Below are 19,786 nucleotides of genomic sequence, written 5' to 3' on the forward strand. Positions count from 1 at the left end.
TGAAAGATTAAATAATGTGTTCAATAAAGACAAGTATAATTGTATGTTATTAGTTTAGGCTAATTGTGTTTGTCTATTATTGTGACTTAGATGAAGATCAGACCACATTTTATAAGTAATGAATGCAGAAAACCAGGTGAAAAGGGATCTAGTGTTTTCTTGGCGTATGATGAATAAACTCTTCTCGGGCTTCCAGCTGGGTACAGGTATTGGTTTTATCCAATCGATATCTGTACCCGGCTGGAAGCCCGAGAAGAGTTTATTCAGAAAACCAGGTAATTGCAAAGGGTTCACTAACTTTTTCTTGCAACTGTACCTTGATGTCTTTGGTATCTCTTCTTCTATTTCCCACTCTGGCCTCTTACCTCTTCTCACCTGCCTATCACCTTGCCCTGGGTCCCCTCCACCTTTCCTTTCTCCTCTGGTCCACTCTCCTCTCCAATCCACCAGCATTTTGTGTGTTGCTTTGGATTTCCAGCGTCTGCAGAATTTCTCATGTTTACCCTTTATAGTTCACCAAGCACTTTTTGTTTCAGTATCTTTCATTCCAAGATATCTCTCAGTCTTCAAATTTCCAGTGAATCGAATCCCAATCTGCTTAATTTTTCTCTGTGAAACAACCTCTCCTTATCTGAGATCATCCCCATTGAACCTTCTCTGAACCGTTTCCAATAAAATAGAATCTTCCTTAAAGCAGCCAACTCACTTAACCTGTCAATATCTCTCTGTACATTGTTTCCATCTTCCCCGCCTACTTTTGTGACATCACCAAAGCTAGCTACTGGACATTTATTTCCTTTCTCTAAGTCATTGACAAATTGTAGCTAGTTGCTGTCCAGCACACATCTCTGTGCTACCCCAATAGTGACAGACTGCCATTTTTTAAAATATTCCTTTTATTCTGGCATCTTCCCCCTTCCTTTTCAGTCCTGAAAAAAGTGTCTCAGCCTGAAACGTCGACTATTTATTCATTTCCATAGATGCTGCCTGACCTGCTGAATTCTTCCAGCATTTTGTGACTTTGCTTTCCTGAGGCATCTTGTCAGATGGCTTCAGGAAGTCCAAATACATCCACTGGTTCCCCTCCATTGAGGCTTGCACAAAAAAGTTCTCATACATTTGACATTCGCATTTCATCAATAACCAGAAAATAACATAAACATCATGGCTGCAAGAGGTCATCGGAATACCTGGACAAGAGAATGTAACAACAAACAAACAGCTAGAGTGACTCAGCCAGTTGAGCAGGTTCTGTTTCCCATCAAAACCCAGGGCTGAATGTGCAACTTCACATAAATCCAATCCAACTCATCTCTTCAAGGCATCCTTATTCTTATTTCCTACATTCTATTGCTAGTAAAAGTTCCTTAATCATTCTAGACTCATTTCCTTTGCACATCCGAAAAATGTCCAAGTTCTATAGATGTGCAACAGAGAGTATCCTAACTGGTTGCATCACCACCTGACACGGAAACATCAATGCCCAGGAGTAGGATAGGCTAGAGAGAGTGGTGGATACAATCCAGTCCGTCACAGGTGAAGCCCTCCCTACCACTGAGTATGATGACATGGAGTACTGCTGCAAGGAAGCAGTATTCATCAAAGGCCCCCACATCCAGGCCATGTGCTCTTTTCACTACTACCATCCGGCAGGAGGTACAGAAACCTTAGGTCCCACACTACCTGTTTCAGGAACAGTTATTAGCCTACACAATCATCAGGCCCTTGAACTGGCATGGATAACTTCGTTTGTGACTACTCTGAACTGATTCTACGACCTGGAGTCACTTTTAAGGACCCTTTAGAACTCACGTTCTCAATATTATTTCTATATGCACAGCTTGTCTCTGCACATTTTCTTTGTATGTTTATGTATATATTTTCATAAAATTCTGTTGTATTTTTTAATCCGTAAATGCCTGCAAGAAAATGAATCTCAAGGTAGTATATAGTAACAGATCTGTTATTATTTTGAACTTATTTTGAATGGATTTGTTAGGCTGGAGAGACCATAGCAGATAAAAAAAAGTGTAATCACTGATTATCAAACATGAATAAAAATCAGTTTACTTTTATTTTAATTAATTAAAATTATTAAACAAAGAACATTTTATTACAAGAGATCTGCCACTCATACATGCCAGTTTGAACCAATATGCCAAACAAAAAATATCACAACAGAATTAAACTATGGACCGATGGTAGTTGATCTAAATCTGCAATTTGCTGCTAATATTATTTTTACAGAAACATGTTGCTTTTTCCATGTGAAAACCTGGAGTTTAGCTCCTTAGACTTCTTGATTAAAGCATTCTTCTGGGCCTCATCGAACCGGTGAACCTGGAGGTCCTGGTCGCGGTCAAATGGCCGCCGCTCCTGCGGTCTGTTCTTCTCAGCTTCTGCTTTTCTTTTCAGTTTCCTGCTGTGCATGTCCAGAAGGGACTCCGATCGTGTGGATTTCTTGAAACAACAATAAAAGCAAAGTTTGTTGTCATTTCTGCCATGAACGGGATATTTCAGCCGTTGTGCCCTGGTCAATTGCAAATGAGATACACTCGTATGTTCACATATATTGTACTGATGGTGCTCCAGCCATCACATTGTGCCTGCTAACATCTAAGCGAATCAAAGGCTTTGGTCGCATGAATTGTGCATCCCGTAATCCAAATCAATCCCAAGTATTTACAGTTCAGACTGGCTGAATACCAAATTTGAAATAGCAGTCAGTATGGACCTGCATGGACATCCAAGGACCCTGCGCAGTATAATGAAACCTCCTTATTTCTGAACTCCAACCCCTTTGCAATAAAGGCCAGTGTGCCATTTGCCTAAACAAACTACTTGCAGCACCTACTGGCTACCTTCCTGTATTCCATCACAGCAATACCTCAATCTCTCAACTTCACTCATTTGCAGTCTTTTTTCCAGTTGGATAATAACCTGCCATTTGATTACTTTTCCTGACCTCACATTTTTTCACATTAGACTCCATTTGCTAAGTTTCCATCCACTCAATTCATCTGTATGCAATTGCATCACAGCCTGTCCTTCCTATGTCATTGGCAAACTTAGACACTTTACATTCAATCTCCTCCTTCAGGTTACTAACATAAATCGTAAATAACTGAGGCCACTCCACTGTTTGCATACATCCTACCTAAAACTGTGTGTTCTATGTGATAACCAATCTTCAATCCATGCTAACATACTTCCACCATTATTACAAACTTTTAATTCATGCACCAATCTTTTAAATGGCACCTTGTCAAACGTCTAAAAAAAATCCATAAGGAGAGAAACAGTGAAGCAACTAATAACATAAAAGCCGATACCAAAATTTTTTTCAGAGGAATAAAGAGCAAAATGCAAGGGTGGATATTGGACCGCTGGAAAATGACACTAGAGAGGTAGTAATGGGGGAGAAGGAAATGGTAGATGAACTAAGTAAGTATATTGCATGTCTTCACTGTGGAAAACACAAGCAGTGTGCCAAAAATTCAAGAGCATCAGGGGGCAGAAGTGAGTGTAGTTGCTCTTACTAAAAAGAAGGTGCTCGGGAAGCTGAAGGATCTGAAGGTAGATATATCATCTGGACCAGATGGTCTACACCCCAGGGTTCTGAAAGAGGTGGCTGAGGAGATTGTGGAGGCATCAGTAATGATCTTTCAAGAATCACTAGATTCTGGAATGGTTCCAGAGAACTGGAAAATTGTAAATGTCACTCCACTCTTTAAGAAGGGAGGGAGCAAATTATAGGCCAGTTAGCCTGACTTCAGTGGTTGGAAAAATGTTGGAGTGTATTATTAAGGATGAGTTTTCAGGCTACTTGAAGATGTATGATAAAATAGGTCCAAGTCAGCATGGCTTCCTAAAGGGGAAATCTTTCCTTTTGGAAATAACAGGCAGGCTAGACAAAGGAGAATCGGTGGATGTTGTGCACCTGGACTTTCAGAAGGCCTTTGATAAGGTGCCGTACACGAGGCTGCTTAACAAGACCAGAGTCATGGTATTACAGGAAAGGTACTAGCATGGATAGAAGATTGGCTGATTGGCAGGAGGCAAAGAGTGGGAATAAAGAGGGCCTTTTCTGGTTGGCTGACCGTGACAAGTGGTGTTCTACATGGGTCAGTGTATTGGGACCAATCCTTCTCATGTTATACGATAACAGTCTGGATGATGGAATTGATGGCTTTGTGGCCAAGTTTGCAGATGATACAAAAATAGGTGGAGGGGCTGGTAGTTGAGGAAGCAAGCAGTCTACAAAAGGACTTAGACAGATTAAGATAATGTGCAGAGAAGTGGCAGATGGAATATAGTGTAGGGAATTGTATGGTCATGCACTTCGGTAGAAGGAATAAAACCATAGACTATTTTCTAAACAGGGAAAAAAATTCAAAAATCAGAGGTGCAATGGGTCTTGACAGTCCTCATGCAGAATTCCCTAAAGTTTAACTTGCAGTATGAGTCAGAGGTAAGGAAGGCAAATGGAATGTTAGCATTAACTTTGAGAGAACTGGAACATAATAGGCTTTATAATGTAATGGTCAGACCATATATGGAGTATTTTGAGCAGTTTTGGACCTCTTATCAAAGAAAAGATGTGCTAGCATTTGTAATGTTCCAGAGGAGGTTTACAAGAATGATTCCAGGAATGAAAAGATTAACATATGAGGAGCATTTGATTACACTGGGCTTGTACTCGCTGGAGTTTAGAAGAATGGGGGTAACCTCACTGCAACCTATTGAATATTGAAAAGCCTAGATAAGAGTGGAAGTGGAAAGGATGTTTCCTATAGTGGTGTCTAGGACCAGAGTGCAGAGCCTCAGAGTAGACAGGCATCCATTTACAACAGAGATGAGAAGGAATTTCTTTAGCCAGAGAGTGGTGAACTGTGAAATTCATTGCCATGGATGGACGTGGAGGCTAAGTCATTGGGTATATTTAAAGAGGAGGTTGATAGGTTCTTGATTATTTAGAGCGTGAAAGGTTCAGGGGAGAATAAGCTGACAGGGATAGTAAATCAGCCATGATAGAATGGCGGAGCAGACTCGATGAGCCAAGTGGCCTAATTCTGCTCCTCTGCTTTATGGTCTTTTATTTGTCCAAATACACCACATTTACTGGTTCCCCTTTACCTGCTCTGCTTGTTACATCTTCAGAAATACTCGTTATTTGTCAAACATCATTTGCCTTTCAAAAAACAATACTGGCTTGGTTTAATTAGACTGAACTTTTCTAAATCATTTGCTATTTATTCTTTGATTACTGTTTCTGGCAGCTCGCCAACAACTGATGTTAAACCAACTAACACAGTTTCTCGCATTTTGTCTTTCTCTCTTCTTGAAAGTGACATAGTGACAGCTGGTGTTTTCCATTCTATTGGTACTAACCCAGAGTTCAATGTGGTTTGACAACCTTCAACCAAAAAGTCCATCATCTCTGTAGCCAATTCTTTTAAGATACTGGGTGCAGACCGTTGTGTTCTGGTGACTTGTTTACCTTTAGTCATAAGTTTTTCCTAACACCTATCTTGTGATTGAGAATGTTGTTAACACATCTATTGTCAAAAGCAGTTTTGTGCAGAAGTAAATAGTTGTGTGGGAGTCATAGTTGAAAAGAGGATGCCACTGGTATTCTTGCTTTGTTTGGGGATTTAAAGGAAGTTGCTCACATTATATAATGCCACCTCCATGTTCAGTCGTTTATCCCTTTCAGAGACACAGGCCTGTTCAGGATCTTTCCCAGAGGACACTTTTGCTTCTAACATTTCCTGTGAAATGAAACAAAATACAGTTAACAAGGCAGAAGTTCCTCAGAAGAAGCAATGAAAACAGACACCAAGAAGTCACCACCAAGTCAGAATTGTATTCTGGGAAAGATACCTTGAAATAGTAACACAAATGTCAGCCAGAATGGAGAATATAAGGAACTTTTCTTACCAATTGCCTGTGTAATGAAGGAAATTGCTAATGATTTTGCAATTTATATTTATACCTCTTTTAATGTACTTTGCTGGAAAAATAATCCTGCTTTGATTGGGAAATATTGGTGTGGATTCTCTTGCTAGGCCTGTTTTCCAAGTATGAAGAGATTCTGCAGAGTAATTAGACTATTTGCTGCAGTCTATCCAATTCAGAGCCACTCTTCTCTTTGTACTGAAAGAACGAGTTGCTGTATGAGCCCAGCAGTGTATCTGAGATGCAATTGTGGCTATATACCAGTTTGACATGACATGCTGTGGATCTTTTCAGACAACAAACCAGATGCTCTCCTGGTGAATTAATACATGTCATCACACAAGAAACAGTCTTAAATTTGACTAAATCTAATCAGCATCTGTAAATGGAGAAGACAGGAGATTCAAGATCCAAATTGGAACAATGTTGTTAAAGGTTCATTATTCACTACGTAGCATAATAATATCCTTGCTCTGATTGAATGTGGAGAACTCCTGTTCTCCAAAAATACTGTTTTATAGTTTAAATGGCCATGGGATTCACAGAATTATGAAATGATACAGCACTACAGCATTCATTTCAGTCAATTATACCATGCTAATACTTTGGGTAAAACAATCCAATAATTCCCATTCACTTACTCTTTCTCCACAGTACTTTTGAATTCTTATGTTTTAAAAGTTGCTACTGAAAGCTGCTTTATCTGAACGCTTTCTAATTTCTTGACAGTCATGTTTTTCTAGTTACATTGTGTTGAGCACAACTGTGAACCCCCTAAATGGCTGTCAACCCATTTGTCAGCAATTAGAGAGATTCCAGACATACCTGAGTTTTCCTTTCCCTGTCAGCCGGAGTGTCTGTCCAGATGGAGCGGTCAGACGATTCTCCATTTGCACACTTCTTAAATGTCCTTGCACCCAGGCCTATATGTTGTAACACCGGTGGAAGCTCAGTCATCCAAGACTCCCTGCCTTGCTTCTGAGTCTCACCCTGCAGTTGAATGACAAACAGAGATCGTCATCCCAAGAATATGTAAAGTACTGTATCTTCCATGAATTAATCAGAAAACACTTGTGAGGAGAGAATTAACTTTTCTGGAGTGATATTTGATTCCTCCTTTGTATGTACAGAAGTACGGATAGAAGAGTACAGTCTTAAATGAACTACTATGTTTGTTCATTCTGGCCGGACGTTGGTCAGTCTTGTATGCATTGTGGCAGTTTCCTTCCCTCCTCCTCCTTGACCACCGTGATTCGCCTCAGACCCTTGTCCTTCAAACCCCTCCCCCCACCTAATTGCCACTTCCTCCCTTGTTGTAGAGGGCCTTCAACCCTCCCCATTGGCGCTGCCTCTGCTTGTCAGCAACTAATGCGATGGTGTACCTTCACCACTCCATGCAGGAGGAAATTTGCGTTCCATTAACAGTCTCAATCCTTTGCTCAAAATGCAGCTGTCTAGAATTCAGGACTGATTAATTGCCAGGACACTACTCTATTCTCCTGCTTAATGAAGCCAAGGGTGAAACTTCCAACAAACTGTCACTGATGATTAACTGGTCTCTGACAACTCATACTCATTCATCAATCACACTTTATTTACGCGTGTACGAGGAGAACAGTCAGCCCGACTCCAAACTGTCCCAACGTTACTGCTCAAAATTGCCTGTTTTTGTACTAAGGTTGATCCAATAGAAACTTCGAGCACTTCTAAATCTCCTTATTTGCGTATTTAACTACCAATCATAATACATATTTCAGCTGTTAATAGTCAATAAAATCTACATGTTAAAGACCAATAATATTTGAGAATTAACTATCCAATAGCTTGTGTGCCTTGCAATCCTTTATTTGCATCCTTGTCTTGGTATGCCTGGTGACCTTGGGACCCAAGCATAAACAGAAAAACTGCAAATTTTAGCTTGGTAGCCACGTTCAGCACAGTATCTGCTGGTACATTGTTTCTGTCGGTACACCATCTTGCCCTGCTGCTACTTCCACAGCTTGCTTAAGAAACTGACAAGCCGTAAGGACAAATTGGCTGCCTGATAACGGCGGAAACGTGTTTTGCTCCAAAGCATGCTATCCCTGTTTTCAAATTGTGTCTAGGCCGAAAGGGCACAGAGATAAGCAGGCAGCACGTGGTACCATGGACAAGTACTCCAATAAGGGTCTTAAGCATGCAAACAGGGGCAGGGGTACTCTTGCTTTCGGCTAGAGTCACAGACAGACCTGACCTGAGGGGCAGACTAATGCAGAGTAGAGAGTCTTATAACGTGGCACGTGTGCACGTCGCCGACAAGTCGCATGGTGAGTTAACTGAGCCTCCTATATGCTGGTGGTACTCTATTTTGGGCTCAGACTTTCAAACACGCATGCCTTTTGTCTTGGCGGGCCTGATTCGTAGCTCCCACACTGTAAGTTGCAGAGTTTATACCGTTACTTACATGACTCTGTAAAAAGTTTAGTCATGCTACTCCTTTGTAGCTCTTGCTTTGTGCAACACACATCACTCCCTATGAGTGCACGGGTTTCCGCTGGGTGCTCTGGTTTTCTCCTACACCCCAGTGGGTGGGTTAATTGGCTGTTGTAAAATTACCCCCCCCCCCCAGTGTGTGGCAGGACAATCAGGGGTGTTGACATGCACGTGCAAGATACAAGGTTTCAGTGAAATGAAAGTGGGACAGGACTGATGGGAATGCTCTTAAAAGCTAGCATAGACTCGATGAGACGAATAGCCTTTCATATTGCAGTAAAATATGTATGAGGATATGAGATTAAGTGAACACAAATGATTTCTAGGAAGCAAGCCAAAATTGGATATAATAAATTTTCCACAATCCAGGAAACATGTAAAGATTGTCCAACTGAAATGTATTGCACTGTGTCAGGATTTTATTAGATACATATGTAGCTTAGCAAGTCTGGTTCAACACCTGCAGAATTCCAAAGATACTAAGGCAGGGAAGATGCTGGAGACCGTGTTTCTATCGTAAGTGGCAAACTTCACTAGCCATATACAATAACTGTAGAAAGAGTTATTACCCTGTTCCCAGATACCAGCTTTTCCTTCATTCTGTTCGACCTTCGCTCAATATCTGCCGCTGCACAACTTTCAACTGTCCCCATTGAGGGCACTGGGCCAATCAGAGTCTCTTCATCACTGCCTTCATCCGGAGGCTATAAAGCACAAAAGAGTTGTGAGGCACAATGCTAAGACACGAGATCTGTGGGCATGGAACTTTGAAAGCTTGTAGTCTGTTAAACAAAAGTTCTCAACAGTAGCAGTAATGTAGTAAGTATATTTAACCATGCCTTATACAATCAGGCATTTCTATATTTTGTAACTGGAAACAGTTTTTGAATAATTCTAACCATCAGTTACACACCTATTGCAGAGTGATTGGGATAGTTACCTGCAGCTCTGTCACAACCAAGTCAGAATCATGCTGGTTCATTTCAGTGCAGTACTAATGGAGTACTGCCCTGGTCAAAATGCAATCTTCCAGTTGAAGTACTAAATATAATTCACCATCTGCCCTGTCAGAGGTGTACAGGACGTGCAAGTTCCTCTCAAAGATTCCCCTAAATCACCTCATTCATTCCAATACTATTGCTTGCAGCAGAAAAATGATAGCTGTTTTTCTCTATCTGAAAACAGTGCGAAGAGTCATACAGGAATAAAGAGTATGTTCTTCGAGCTTAATGACAATTACATGGAAGGGAAGAAGGGAGGGGGAAGATTTCATTTTATTGATACTGAAATGACAGAGGTTTAGTGTTTTCCAGCACATTGTTTTCTTATTTTTGCACTTTAGTTGTATTGTGATGATGGTTTTTATGTCCAAGCTCTTCATCATCAATTATCAATGATTTGGATGAGGAGCTTCAGTGTAATATATTGAAGTTTGTTGAATGATACAAAGCTGGGTGATGGTGTGAGCTGAATGCAGAGATAGGGATGAATACAAATTACATGAATGTCTGGAAACATTGCTTACGGAATACGTTGTAGGAGAATGTGAGATAGAGAACATTAATAGTACAGGTTTTTAATTAAAATGGGTTGTTGCTGATGTTTAGAGGGATCTGGGTGTCTTTTTAATTGAATCACCTAAAGTTAACATGCGGAAAGTGAACAGAATGTTCACTTTAACTACAAGAGCAAGGATGTCTTGCTCCAATTACTTAAGGTACTGGAATATTTTATTTTCTAGGTCTGGTCTCCCTACCTTTACTCGTGATAAAGTGGCAGAGGTTTAACCAATTGACTTGTAGAACAAGGGAGTTCATTACATGAAGCAAACTGGGCCTGTACTTTCTTAGATTGAGAAAAACGAGAGGGGATCTCATTAAAAGGTACAACATTTTTACTGCCCTTGACAAGGTAAACACAGGGATGATATTTCCCCTGGCTAGGGTATCTGAAGTTAGGGCTCACAATATCAAAATAAGGGACCGATCTTTCAGGACAAAAGTGAGAAGAAATATCATCACACAGAGGGTAGTGAGTCTTTGTAATTCTCAATACAAAAGGCCTGTGAAGGCTTGTTGCTTAGATATTAACAGAATCAAGAGATATGATGTTAGTGGCTCAGATTTGACTTACTTACTTATTTACTGCCTGGTACGCTGCTGGCGTCCAGGGCAGCAATAAAGATCCTCCGTCTCTGTCTGTATAGAAGAATTCTTCACTGCCGTTTCTGTCACAACTTCTTTGAGCAGTCTGGGTTGTTCACCCTGAGCTGAACCCTTGAACCTGGAGAACTGGTGGACCACTCTTAGTCTGGCCTCTACCCTTTGGCCTGTTTGGCATGGGTGACCCTACCAAGAGCCAAAGCACAAGGCCCTGACTCCAGCAAACATAGCTCTCCAGGTCATCGAGCGACGCAAGCCTCCAAACCACGACAAGGTTGTGGTCCTCTTGGAGGGCTCAGATTTTAAAAATTAAGCATATTCATATTGAATGACCAGTAGGCACAAGATGGCTGAAAGCCTATTCATGTTTCTATTCCTTTTGCTTTAAATCCATTAATCCTAAAATTGTGGACTACCCCACTGTCTCATCTTCTCAGCATCAACCCACCCTGAGCCCTCACTGTGGAATTCACAGAAATTTATGAAATAGAAAGCCTCAGGGCCTATTGCAATACAGCCAGCCAAAGCTGAAACCTCGATTAATCCCACTTCCCAGATCTTGGCCCACTGGCCTGGAGGTTGGAGGTTACAGTAGAAATGGCAAGTACACATACATTGCTGAGGATCACACCAATATAGAAGTGATGCTAGATGGCCAAATTGCTAGGAAAAATAATAATTCATGTTATGATATAATGACAATTTTATTAAGTACCAGAATATGACATTTTGATTGCACAGTACAAAAGGGAACTGGGGTTTTAATTTATATCCTTCCCTGATTTTTCAGGTCTCTATCCTTAAAAAGGTCTCATATACCCACTGTACCTCGACCTACATCTCAAGTCTCTTGTAAAAACTGCTCCATAACAAGCAAAGGCTCACCCTCAACCCTGAAACTAATCCATGATTTACATCTCAAGCCTCTTGCAAATAAGGCCCCCCCACCTTGAAACTAATCCTTGATCTACATCTCAAGCCTATAGTAAACACTGCTCAATAACAAGCAAAGGCCACCCTCCCCAACAACCCTGAAACAACGTTCCTTTGATTTGAGTCAATATCCACTTTAAACAATGGGAAAGAATCAGAGAAATAGTAACTGCTCTTGCTGTTTGCTCTCTCTTTTATTAATCTGCTGTAAGTATATTGGGAAACAACAGTTCAAAGTAAGTTGAAGGAGGGATAATAATCTGTATTTTACCCTGCTCAGTCAGCAAAATAATGCAGCAAAGTGACAGAACATTTTGCAGATGAGTAGATTTGACATGAGATCAGATGCACTTAACATTGCAATGTTCAAAGTTTTGAGGGCTGAGCTTTGTTACTTACCAGCATATTTAAAGTTGAAGGTACAGCTAGTTCTGTTTCTTTGTCCGACTTGCTGAAGCCAGGTGGTAGTGCAGGGCCTATTAAAGGACTAAAAATAAGGAGAAACAATCAAACATAATGAGGTCAAAGTCCCATTTCACTATCAGTCTTTTGCAAGGGTCTCCTACATCAGGTCAATAAATCTGCAGATGCAAGACCACTTTGCCTCCAGGTTTAGAATATAACATATCAACATTGAAACAGGGATGCCAGGTGTTTCATTTTCAAGCTTGGTATGCAGTGGAGTTACCAGTCAAGGTCGGAAATGGTAACTTCCACCTATATCCAAGGCCCTAACCAAACCCCCATGGAGAACACATGCTCATGCAAGTGCTAATGTTTTCTAATTAAAGATATCATTATGATGAGAATGACATCTTACAATCCTAGAAGATTTTTATCATTACCAAGTTTAGATTATTTACTTCGTTGTCAGGGAAATACTCCAACATACAACGATTGTGCATGTACAAACCACACACAAGTGTTCTGGACGGCTATGATTCCAGATTTATGGTTAAGAGTTAAACTAAGCCCAGATATGGCTGTTGCAAAGTATCACTTCACAGTATTTGTAGTTATGGAGCACTACAACACAGAAACAAGCCCTTCATCCCATCTGGTCCATGGTGACCCGTTATTCTCCTAGACCCATCAACTCACACTGGGAACAAGGTCCTCCATTCCCCTCCCATCTGTGTATCCAAATGTCTCTTAAATGTTGTAGTCAAATACACATCCACCACCCTCTGAGTGAAGAAGTTCCCTCTCAGATTCTCCTTGAAAACTTCACCTTTTACCTTCATCTATGACCTCTGGTTCTAAACTCACTCAACCTCAGCAGAAAGTTTGCCTGCATTCACCTTATCTACACCCGTCATAATTTTGCATACTCTTATCAAATCTCTCCTTGTTCTCCTACGCTCCAGAGAATAAAATCCTCACTTATGTAACCTTTCCCTATAACTCAGGTCCTTAAGTCCGAGCAACATCCTTGTAAATTTTCTCTGTACTACTTTATTCTTATTGATTACAATAGTACAGAGAAAATGGTCCTGTAGGTAGGTGACCTGAACTACACATAACTATCCAAATTTGCATCTTATACAACTTTAATATAACATTCAACTCCTGTACTCAGTACTTTTATTTATGAAAGCCATTGTGCCAAGACTCTCTTTGCAACCCTATCTACATGCGACACCACTTTCAAGCAATTATGGACCATTATTCCCAAATCCCTTTGTTCCATTGCACCCTCAGTGCCCTAACATCTCACGCTTGTCTGCATTAAATTCCATCTGCCACTTTTCAGCCCATTTTTTCATCTGATCTAGCCTTCCTCTTTCACCACTATGCTCCAATTTTGGTGTCAACCACAAATTTGCTGATGCAGTTATCATCCAATTCATTAATGTAGATGACAACCAACAATAGACCCGGTACCAGTCCCTGTGGCATACCACTAGTCAAAGACCTCCAGTCAGGGAGGCAACCATCTACTACTCCGGCTTCTCCTGCTTAGCAGTGTTAAATCCAATTTACCACCCTTTTGTGAATGCCAAGCAACTGAGCTGTCTGGACCAGACTCGCGTGCATGACTTTGTCAAAGGCCTTGCTAAAGTCCATGCAGATGATATACACTTTATTTCATCAACTTTCCTGGTAACCTCCTTGAAATATTCTGTAAGGTTGGGTAGACACAGCCAATCACGCACAAAACCATGTTGAGTATAGCTAATCAGCCCCCATCTATCCAAATACCTATATGAGGTCATTCTTACCCTCGGCCGTTAGACTCTATAATGAATCAAATTCCCGGTGGCCAACCATCTTAACTCCTATCTCCATCCCCGTTCTGACATGTCTGTCCATGGCCTCCTTTTCTGCTATGATGAAGTCGCTCTCAGGATGGAGGAACAAAGTCTCATATCCAATCTATGTAGGCTCCAACCTGATGACATGAACATCGATTTCTCCTCCTGGTATTTTTTTTCTTTTTCCTTTGCCTCTCCCCCTTCCCTCTTTTCTATTCCTCGGTCTGGCCTCTTACCTCTTTTCCTCACCTGCCTATCTCCTCCTCCGGTGCCCTTCCTCCCTCTGGTCCACTCTTGTCTCCTATCAGATTCGTTCCTCTCCAGCCCTTTACCCTTCCCAGACACCTGGCTTCACCTATCACCTTCCAGATATCCTCCCTCCCCTTCCCTCACCTTTTCATTCTGGTATCTTCTCTCTTCCTTTCCAGTCCTGATGAAGTGTCTTGGCTCAAAATGTCATCTGCTTTATTCATTTCCATAAATGCTGCCTGACCTGCTGAGTTCCTCCAGCATGTTGTGTGTGTAGCTCTAGATCTCCAGTATCTGCAGAATGTCTTGTGTATAACAAATAAACTCTTTTCGGGCTTTCTGCTGGATACAGGTATCGATTTTAATGGACATTTCGATGACAAACTCTGCCATCTTCATCAGCCCAAGAAGAGTTCAATCGTCATGTATGTCAGGAAAGCACTAGATCATTTTTCTGTTGTGTATGGGTTGTAAGTGTTTTGAAACATGCTAAGACTGTGAAAATGGCAATAAGTAAACAAAGTTTTGACCCTGAACTGGGAACCACCACACTTGACGACCACAGGAGGATTTGTCATTCAGCCAAAATGATCAACCAGAGTCTCAAGTGCTTCAGCAAGATCATCCACTTCACGCCAACTGATATTAAATGGTCATCTGTCACTGATGTCCACAAGCCAGCGGAAATACAATATTTGTCATTTTAGATGTTGGTGGCAGAAGGACTGAAACTACTGGGTAAAGCGGTGCAACATAATAACAGCACCATCTGTTAAATCTCTTTTTACCGGTCAGGTGACTGTGCTCTTTTTGGAAATCCAGGGGGGAGAGCAGGACCAAAGAATCCATCACTGTTATCTTCAAACTGGGAAGCAGCAGACTGCTTGCATCTTGGGGAGAAAAAGACAACATCAACATCAATATCAGACAAATAAATTAATGATACTGTAATGCAGTAATATTATACATAACTGCTAGGCACACAGTGACACTGCAGAAACAGAGCTACGTTCAGCAAATTCACCAAGCAACCAAGATTGAACGCAGCAACGTCACAATACAACTGTTACTGAACAAAGCATCACCAGCATTCAACGAGAGCTGCCTGCCACATTGGCATCACACAACTTGTGCAGGAAGTAACATCACTAAACAAACAATACTATAAGCAACATGAAAATGATTCCATGAGGAAACATCACCACTAAATTGATGGAGTACGCAACATCACCACATAACTTATGCAGTAAGTAACAGCATCACCAATATCTATGTATCGACATTACAACACAAATCACAGCATGCACATCAGAACACAACCCTATCACATGAACCACGCTGTCTGCCAATCGTATGACTGTAACTTGTCAAAGCTATCACTATATGTTGCAACAGCATTACACAACTGCTACTTGACCCGACCGCACCATGCAACCGCTGCTGAAGTGAGTATCACACAGCCACATTCAAATGCAATCAGCACTGTCGCTGGCATCACTGTTTATCAGCTAATAGTGTGAGCAGTGCACTGTACACAGCGCCATCAGCTCATACTCTGCATTGCTACAGAACGCCACATGACCAGGACAGCACACGTCAGCACATCGTTGACACTGCAGCAACAAGTATTTCTTAGTCAGTCCCTCGGTCAAGAATGAACTGCGACTAATCTGATTTTGTGGATTCCAAGCAGGCTAATATTCTCTGTAGAAAGCTCAAATCTTTCCACAGATGAGGATGACGTAAGCGGTTACTAATGGAGTCGTCCCTCCTTGACACAGCTCTGACCATCTATCCACCCGCAATTCGCAGCGTTTCTCTCCCTCTCTACCCCTACCCTCACTCTCTTTGATCCGCCACTCTCACCATTTCGTCCTCTTCCTCATTGATTGTTCTCTTGTACACTCCCTCTCCTCCCCAAGTCTTGTGTTCTTTCCCCCAGACCTCTCTCTCTCTCTCTCTCTCTCTCTCTCTCTCTCGACCCGGTTCCCACTGCCCTTTCCCCTGCCATCCAGCTCCCACAAATCACCCGAATCTGGTTACAACAATGTAATGCCATTGAGTGGTGTGATGATGCCGACAGCAGGATACGCCTTGAATTACTCACTTACAATTGACTTTTTATGGCTCACACCATGTAACACAGGCTATTGTTAAACAGGGCACTGGTGAGACCACCTCTGGACTGCTTTGTTCAGTGTTAGACTCCTTGTTTAAGGAAAGAGGTTAAAGCATTGGAAGTTCGAATATTACCTGAAAGGAGCAGTTTGCCCCATGAGAAAAGGGGAGAGAGGCTAAACTTCCTATCAGCTGGAGTGCAGAACAGACAAACAATCCACACATGCTGCATCGCCAAACCATCTGTAACATATCACCATGCAGTGATCTCCAGAGTCCATGTCACGTACACCATTTCCACAGTCCACACGGTCATTACAAATTCTAGGCATCAACTGGATGGCCATGCAATCTCCATCTAATACAGATTGCCACCATTCATACCACAGAAGGGATGACCCCACATTGGAATGTCACAGTCTGCACCATTTCTGGATCACCATGCACAACCCGCGCAGAACACTTGGTCACCACACGCAGTCTGTGCAGAACACTGGATCACCACACGCAGTTTGCGCAGAACACTGGATCACTGCACACAGTCTGCGCAGAACACTGGATCACCACACGCAGTCTGCACAGAACACTGGATCACCACACGCAGCCTGCGCAGAACACTGGATCACCACACGCAGTCTGTGCAGAACACTGGATCGCCACACGCAGTCTGTGCAGAACACTGGATCACTGCACACAGCCCACGCAGAACACTGGATCACTGCACGCAGCCCACACCGAACACTGGATCACCGCACGCAGCCCGCGCAGGACACGATCACCACACGCAGCCCGCGCAGGACACGATCACCACACGCAGCCCGCGCAGAACACTGGATCACCACACGAAGTCCGCACAGAACACTGGATCACCACACGAAGTCCGCACAGAACACTGGATCACCACACGCCGTCTGCGCAGAACACTGGATTACTGCACACAGTCTGCATAGAACACTGGATCACCACACGCAGTCTGCGCAGAACACTGGATCACCACGCACAGTCTGCGCAGAACACTGGATCACCACGTGCAGTCCACACGGAACACTGGATCACCACACGCAGTCTGCACCAGACACTGGGTCACCACACACAGCCCTCGCAGAACACTGGATCACCATGTGCAGTCTGCACCGAACACTTGGTCAACACACGCAGTCTGCACAGAACACTGGATCACCACACGCACACACACCGAACACTGGCTCACCACACACAGCCCGCGCAGAACACTGGATCACCATGTGCAGTCTGCACCGAACACTTGGTCAACACACGCAGTCTGCACAGAACACTGGATCACCACACGCGCACACACCGAACACTGGATCACCACACACAGCCCGCGCAGAACACTGGATCACCACACGCAGTCCGCACCGAACACTTGGTCACCACGCGCAGTCTGCATAGAACACTGGATCACCACATGCAGTCTGCGCAGGACACTGGGTCACCACACACAGTCTGAGCAGAACACTGGATCACCACATGCAGTCCGTACCGAACACTGGATCACCACACGCACGCACACACCGAACACTGGATCACCACACACAGCCCGCACAGAACACTGGATCACCACACGCAGTCCGCTCTGAACACTGGATCACCACACGCAGTCTGCACCGAACACTGGATCACCACACACAGCTCACACCAAACACTGGATCACCACACACAGCCCCGCACTGAACACTGTATCACCACACACAGCTCGCACCAAACACTGGGTCACCACACGCAGCTCACACTGAACACCGGGTCACCACACACAGCTCACGCCAAACACCGGATCACCACACGCAGTCCGCACTGGACACTGGATCACCACACACAGTCCGCACCAAACACTGGATCACCATACACACACACTCCACGCCAAACACTGGATCACCACACGCAGCTCGCACTGAACACTGGGTCACCACATGCAGTCCCGCACTGAACACTGGATCACCACACACCCTACACCAAACGCTGGATCACCACACACCGTATGCCACAGATGGGATCACCACACACACTGCGCCTTGCACTGGATCACCAATAGTCCACACTGTACGCCAGATCCCCGCAGTCCTTGTTGCATTCTGGATAACACACTGTATACTCATTCAGCACACAGATTACTCCGTGCACTGGATCAGCACACGGTCCACACTGCACACTGGATCGTTGCTTCAACAGACAACGCACATCACACATTGGATCACCACTCTGAACAAGTCAACTCCACCATGAAATACCGGATTTCCACAGGCAGCACACAATCACTACTGCCCACACATTCAATAGAGGCAGTTATGAGGAAGTACACACGATCACTCTCCTGACGTGATCAAGTCTAGAGCCAACCGTTCCTTGCTTACCTGGATCTTGACGTGCCATTACTCTCCTCCATTACTACTCTGTCAGATTTCCTCAGCTCTTGGGCTGAGCTTTTCCTCCCTTCATTGGCGCAGTGGGCTTCATCGTCATCTGAACTCTCTGAGCTTTTGCTCGACCGAAATCCTGGAGGTAATGCTGGTCCTGCAACTGGTACATAACGTATCAAAAATTATTCACAATCTGGCTTAAAACATCGTTATAAAGTATAAACTTCAGCAAGCACAGCGGAAGTTGATCAAAAATTGAAACTTCTCCTTTACTCTTCCTCTACCAACCTTGGGGTAGCAATTCATGCAACAATTCTGCTCCACGGTTAAGTACATGAGCAGGAATTTGATCCTCTTTATGGAGATATTCATATCTATCTACTCTTAATTTTTCCAGTTTGGTTGTGTGACAGTGGTAGGAATCTGACAGTAATGGGGCTGGGGAGCCAAGAAGCTGCATTAGCATGTCAAGTATACAAAGTGTACTCATTAAGTGAGGTGCACATGGAGGCAAGCAGCTGCAGGAGTTCTGGGCACAGAAATAACTCTCCAACACAGACAGTAGGTTTGTCTTATTTTTGTGTTCATTAAGTTTGCATGGTTTAAACAAAAAAGTTATTTTATTAGGTAAACCAATTTCATTCAAATAAAATATACAAGGTTTAATAAGGACATCAGGAAAGGTAATTTGCCATTATTGCAGCATGTTTAATTGCATAGAGACCAGTCCGATCCTGAGTAATCATGAACCACAGCTCCGAATTGCTGAATTGGACTCGGAGGTGTAGAGTGATGCATTAAAGGTGGGGGGGGGGGAGTGATCTGGAAATCTTACCCAATTGGCAGTCACATTCTCTGATAACGGTCCACATTTGATCACTGAAAGATTAAACTGTAAACAAGACAACCCTGAACGTTCGAAAGTATTACTATCTTCCTGAATGAGAGCAATCTCACCATGGCCCTGTTGTACAGGAGACACCCTGGCAGGGGGAGTTAAAAGGAATGTTACAGTTGTGTCCAAGAGTCTGCCTGCTGTTAAAGTAAAGGTTGTCTCAAAGTTGGGAAAGTACCTGAGAGGGAAGATGCAGATTTTGCAATCGATATTAAAACTAACTCCAGAGTTTAAACGAAGAAAAGGCCTCTGCTGACAGGTACAAACTAAAGTCCATGGCTCCACAGATCACGATTTCTATATTGCCAGGTCAAGTGTGTGTAGCACAAGATCACCTGAGTGAAGTCGGAGGCCTGATCTGACATA

At 43.0% G+C, this 19,786-nt stretch overlaps 1 protein-coding gene across 1 annotated transcript in view; it reads right to left on the reverse strand.

The window, feature by feature from the left end:
- Positions 1-2,055: 2,055 nt before the first annotated feature.
- gpalpp1 (GPALPP motifs containing 1) overlaps positions 2,056-19,786 on the reverse strand; it is a 32,928-nt gene continuing 15,197 nt past the window's right edge. The window contains exons 2-8 of the mRNA XM_072260819.1: positions 18,520-18,685; positions 14,818-14,919; positions 11,925-12,012; positions 9,000-9,134; positions 6,784-6,948; positions 5,673-5,771; positions 2,056-2,460 (exon numbers count right to left, since the gene is read on the reverse strand). Coding sequence (XP_072116920.1) covers positions 2,242-2,460; positions 5,673-5,771; positions 6,784-6,948; positions 9,000-9,134; positions 11,925-12,012; positions 14,818-14,919; positions 18,520-18,685 — 974 coding nt within the window. The 3' untranslated portion in view covers positions 2,056-2,241. The remainder of the gene's footprint in view (positions 2,461-5,672; positions 5,772-6,783; positions 6,949-8,999; positions 9,135-11,924; positions 12,013-14,817; positions 14,920-18,519; positions 18,686-19,786) is intronic.

This window comes from Mobula birostris, chromosome 6, assembly GCF_030028105.1.
Source record: "Mobula birostris isolate sMobBir1 chromosome 6, sMobBir1.hap1, whole genome shotgun sequence".
Classification (NCBI taxonomy): Eukaryota; Metazoa; Chordata; class Chondrichthyes; order Myliobatiformes; family Myliobatidae; genus Mobula; species Mobula birostris.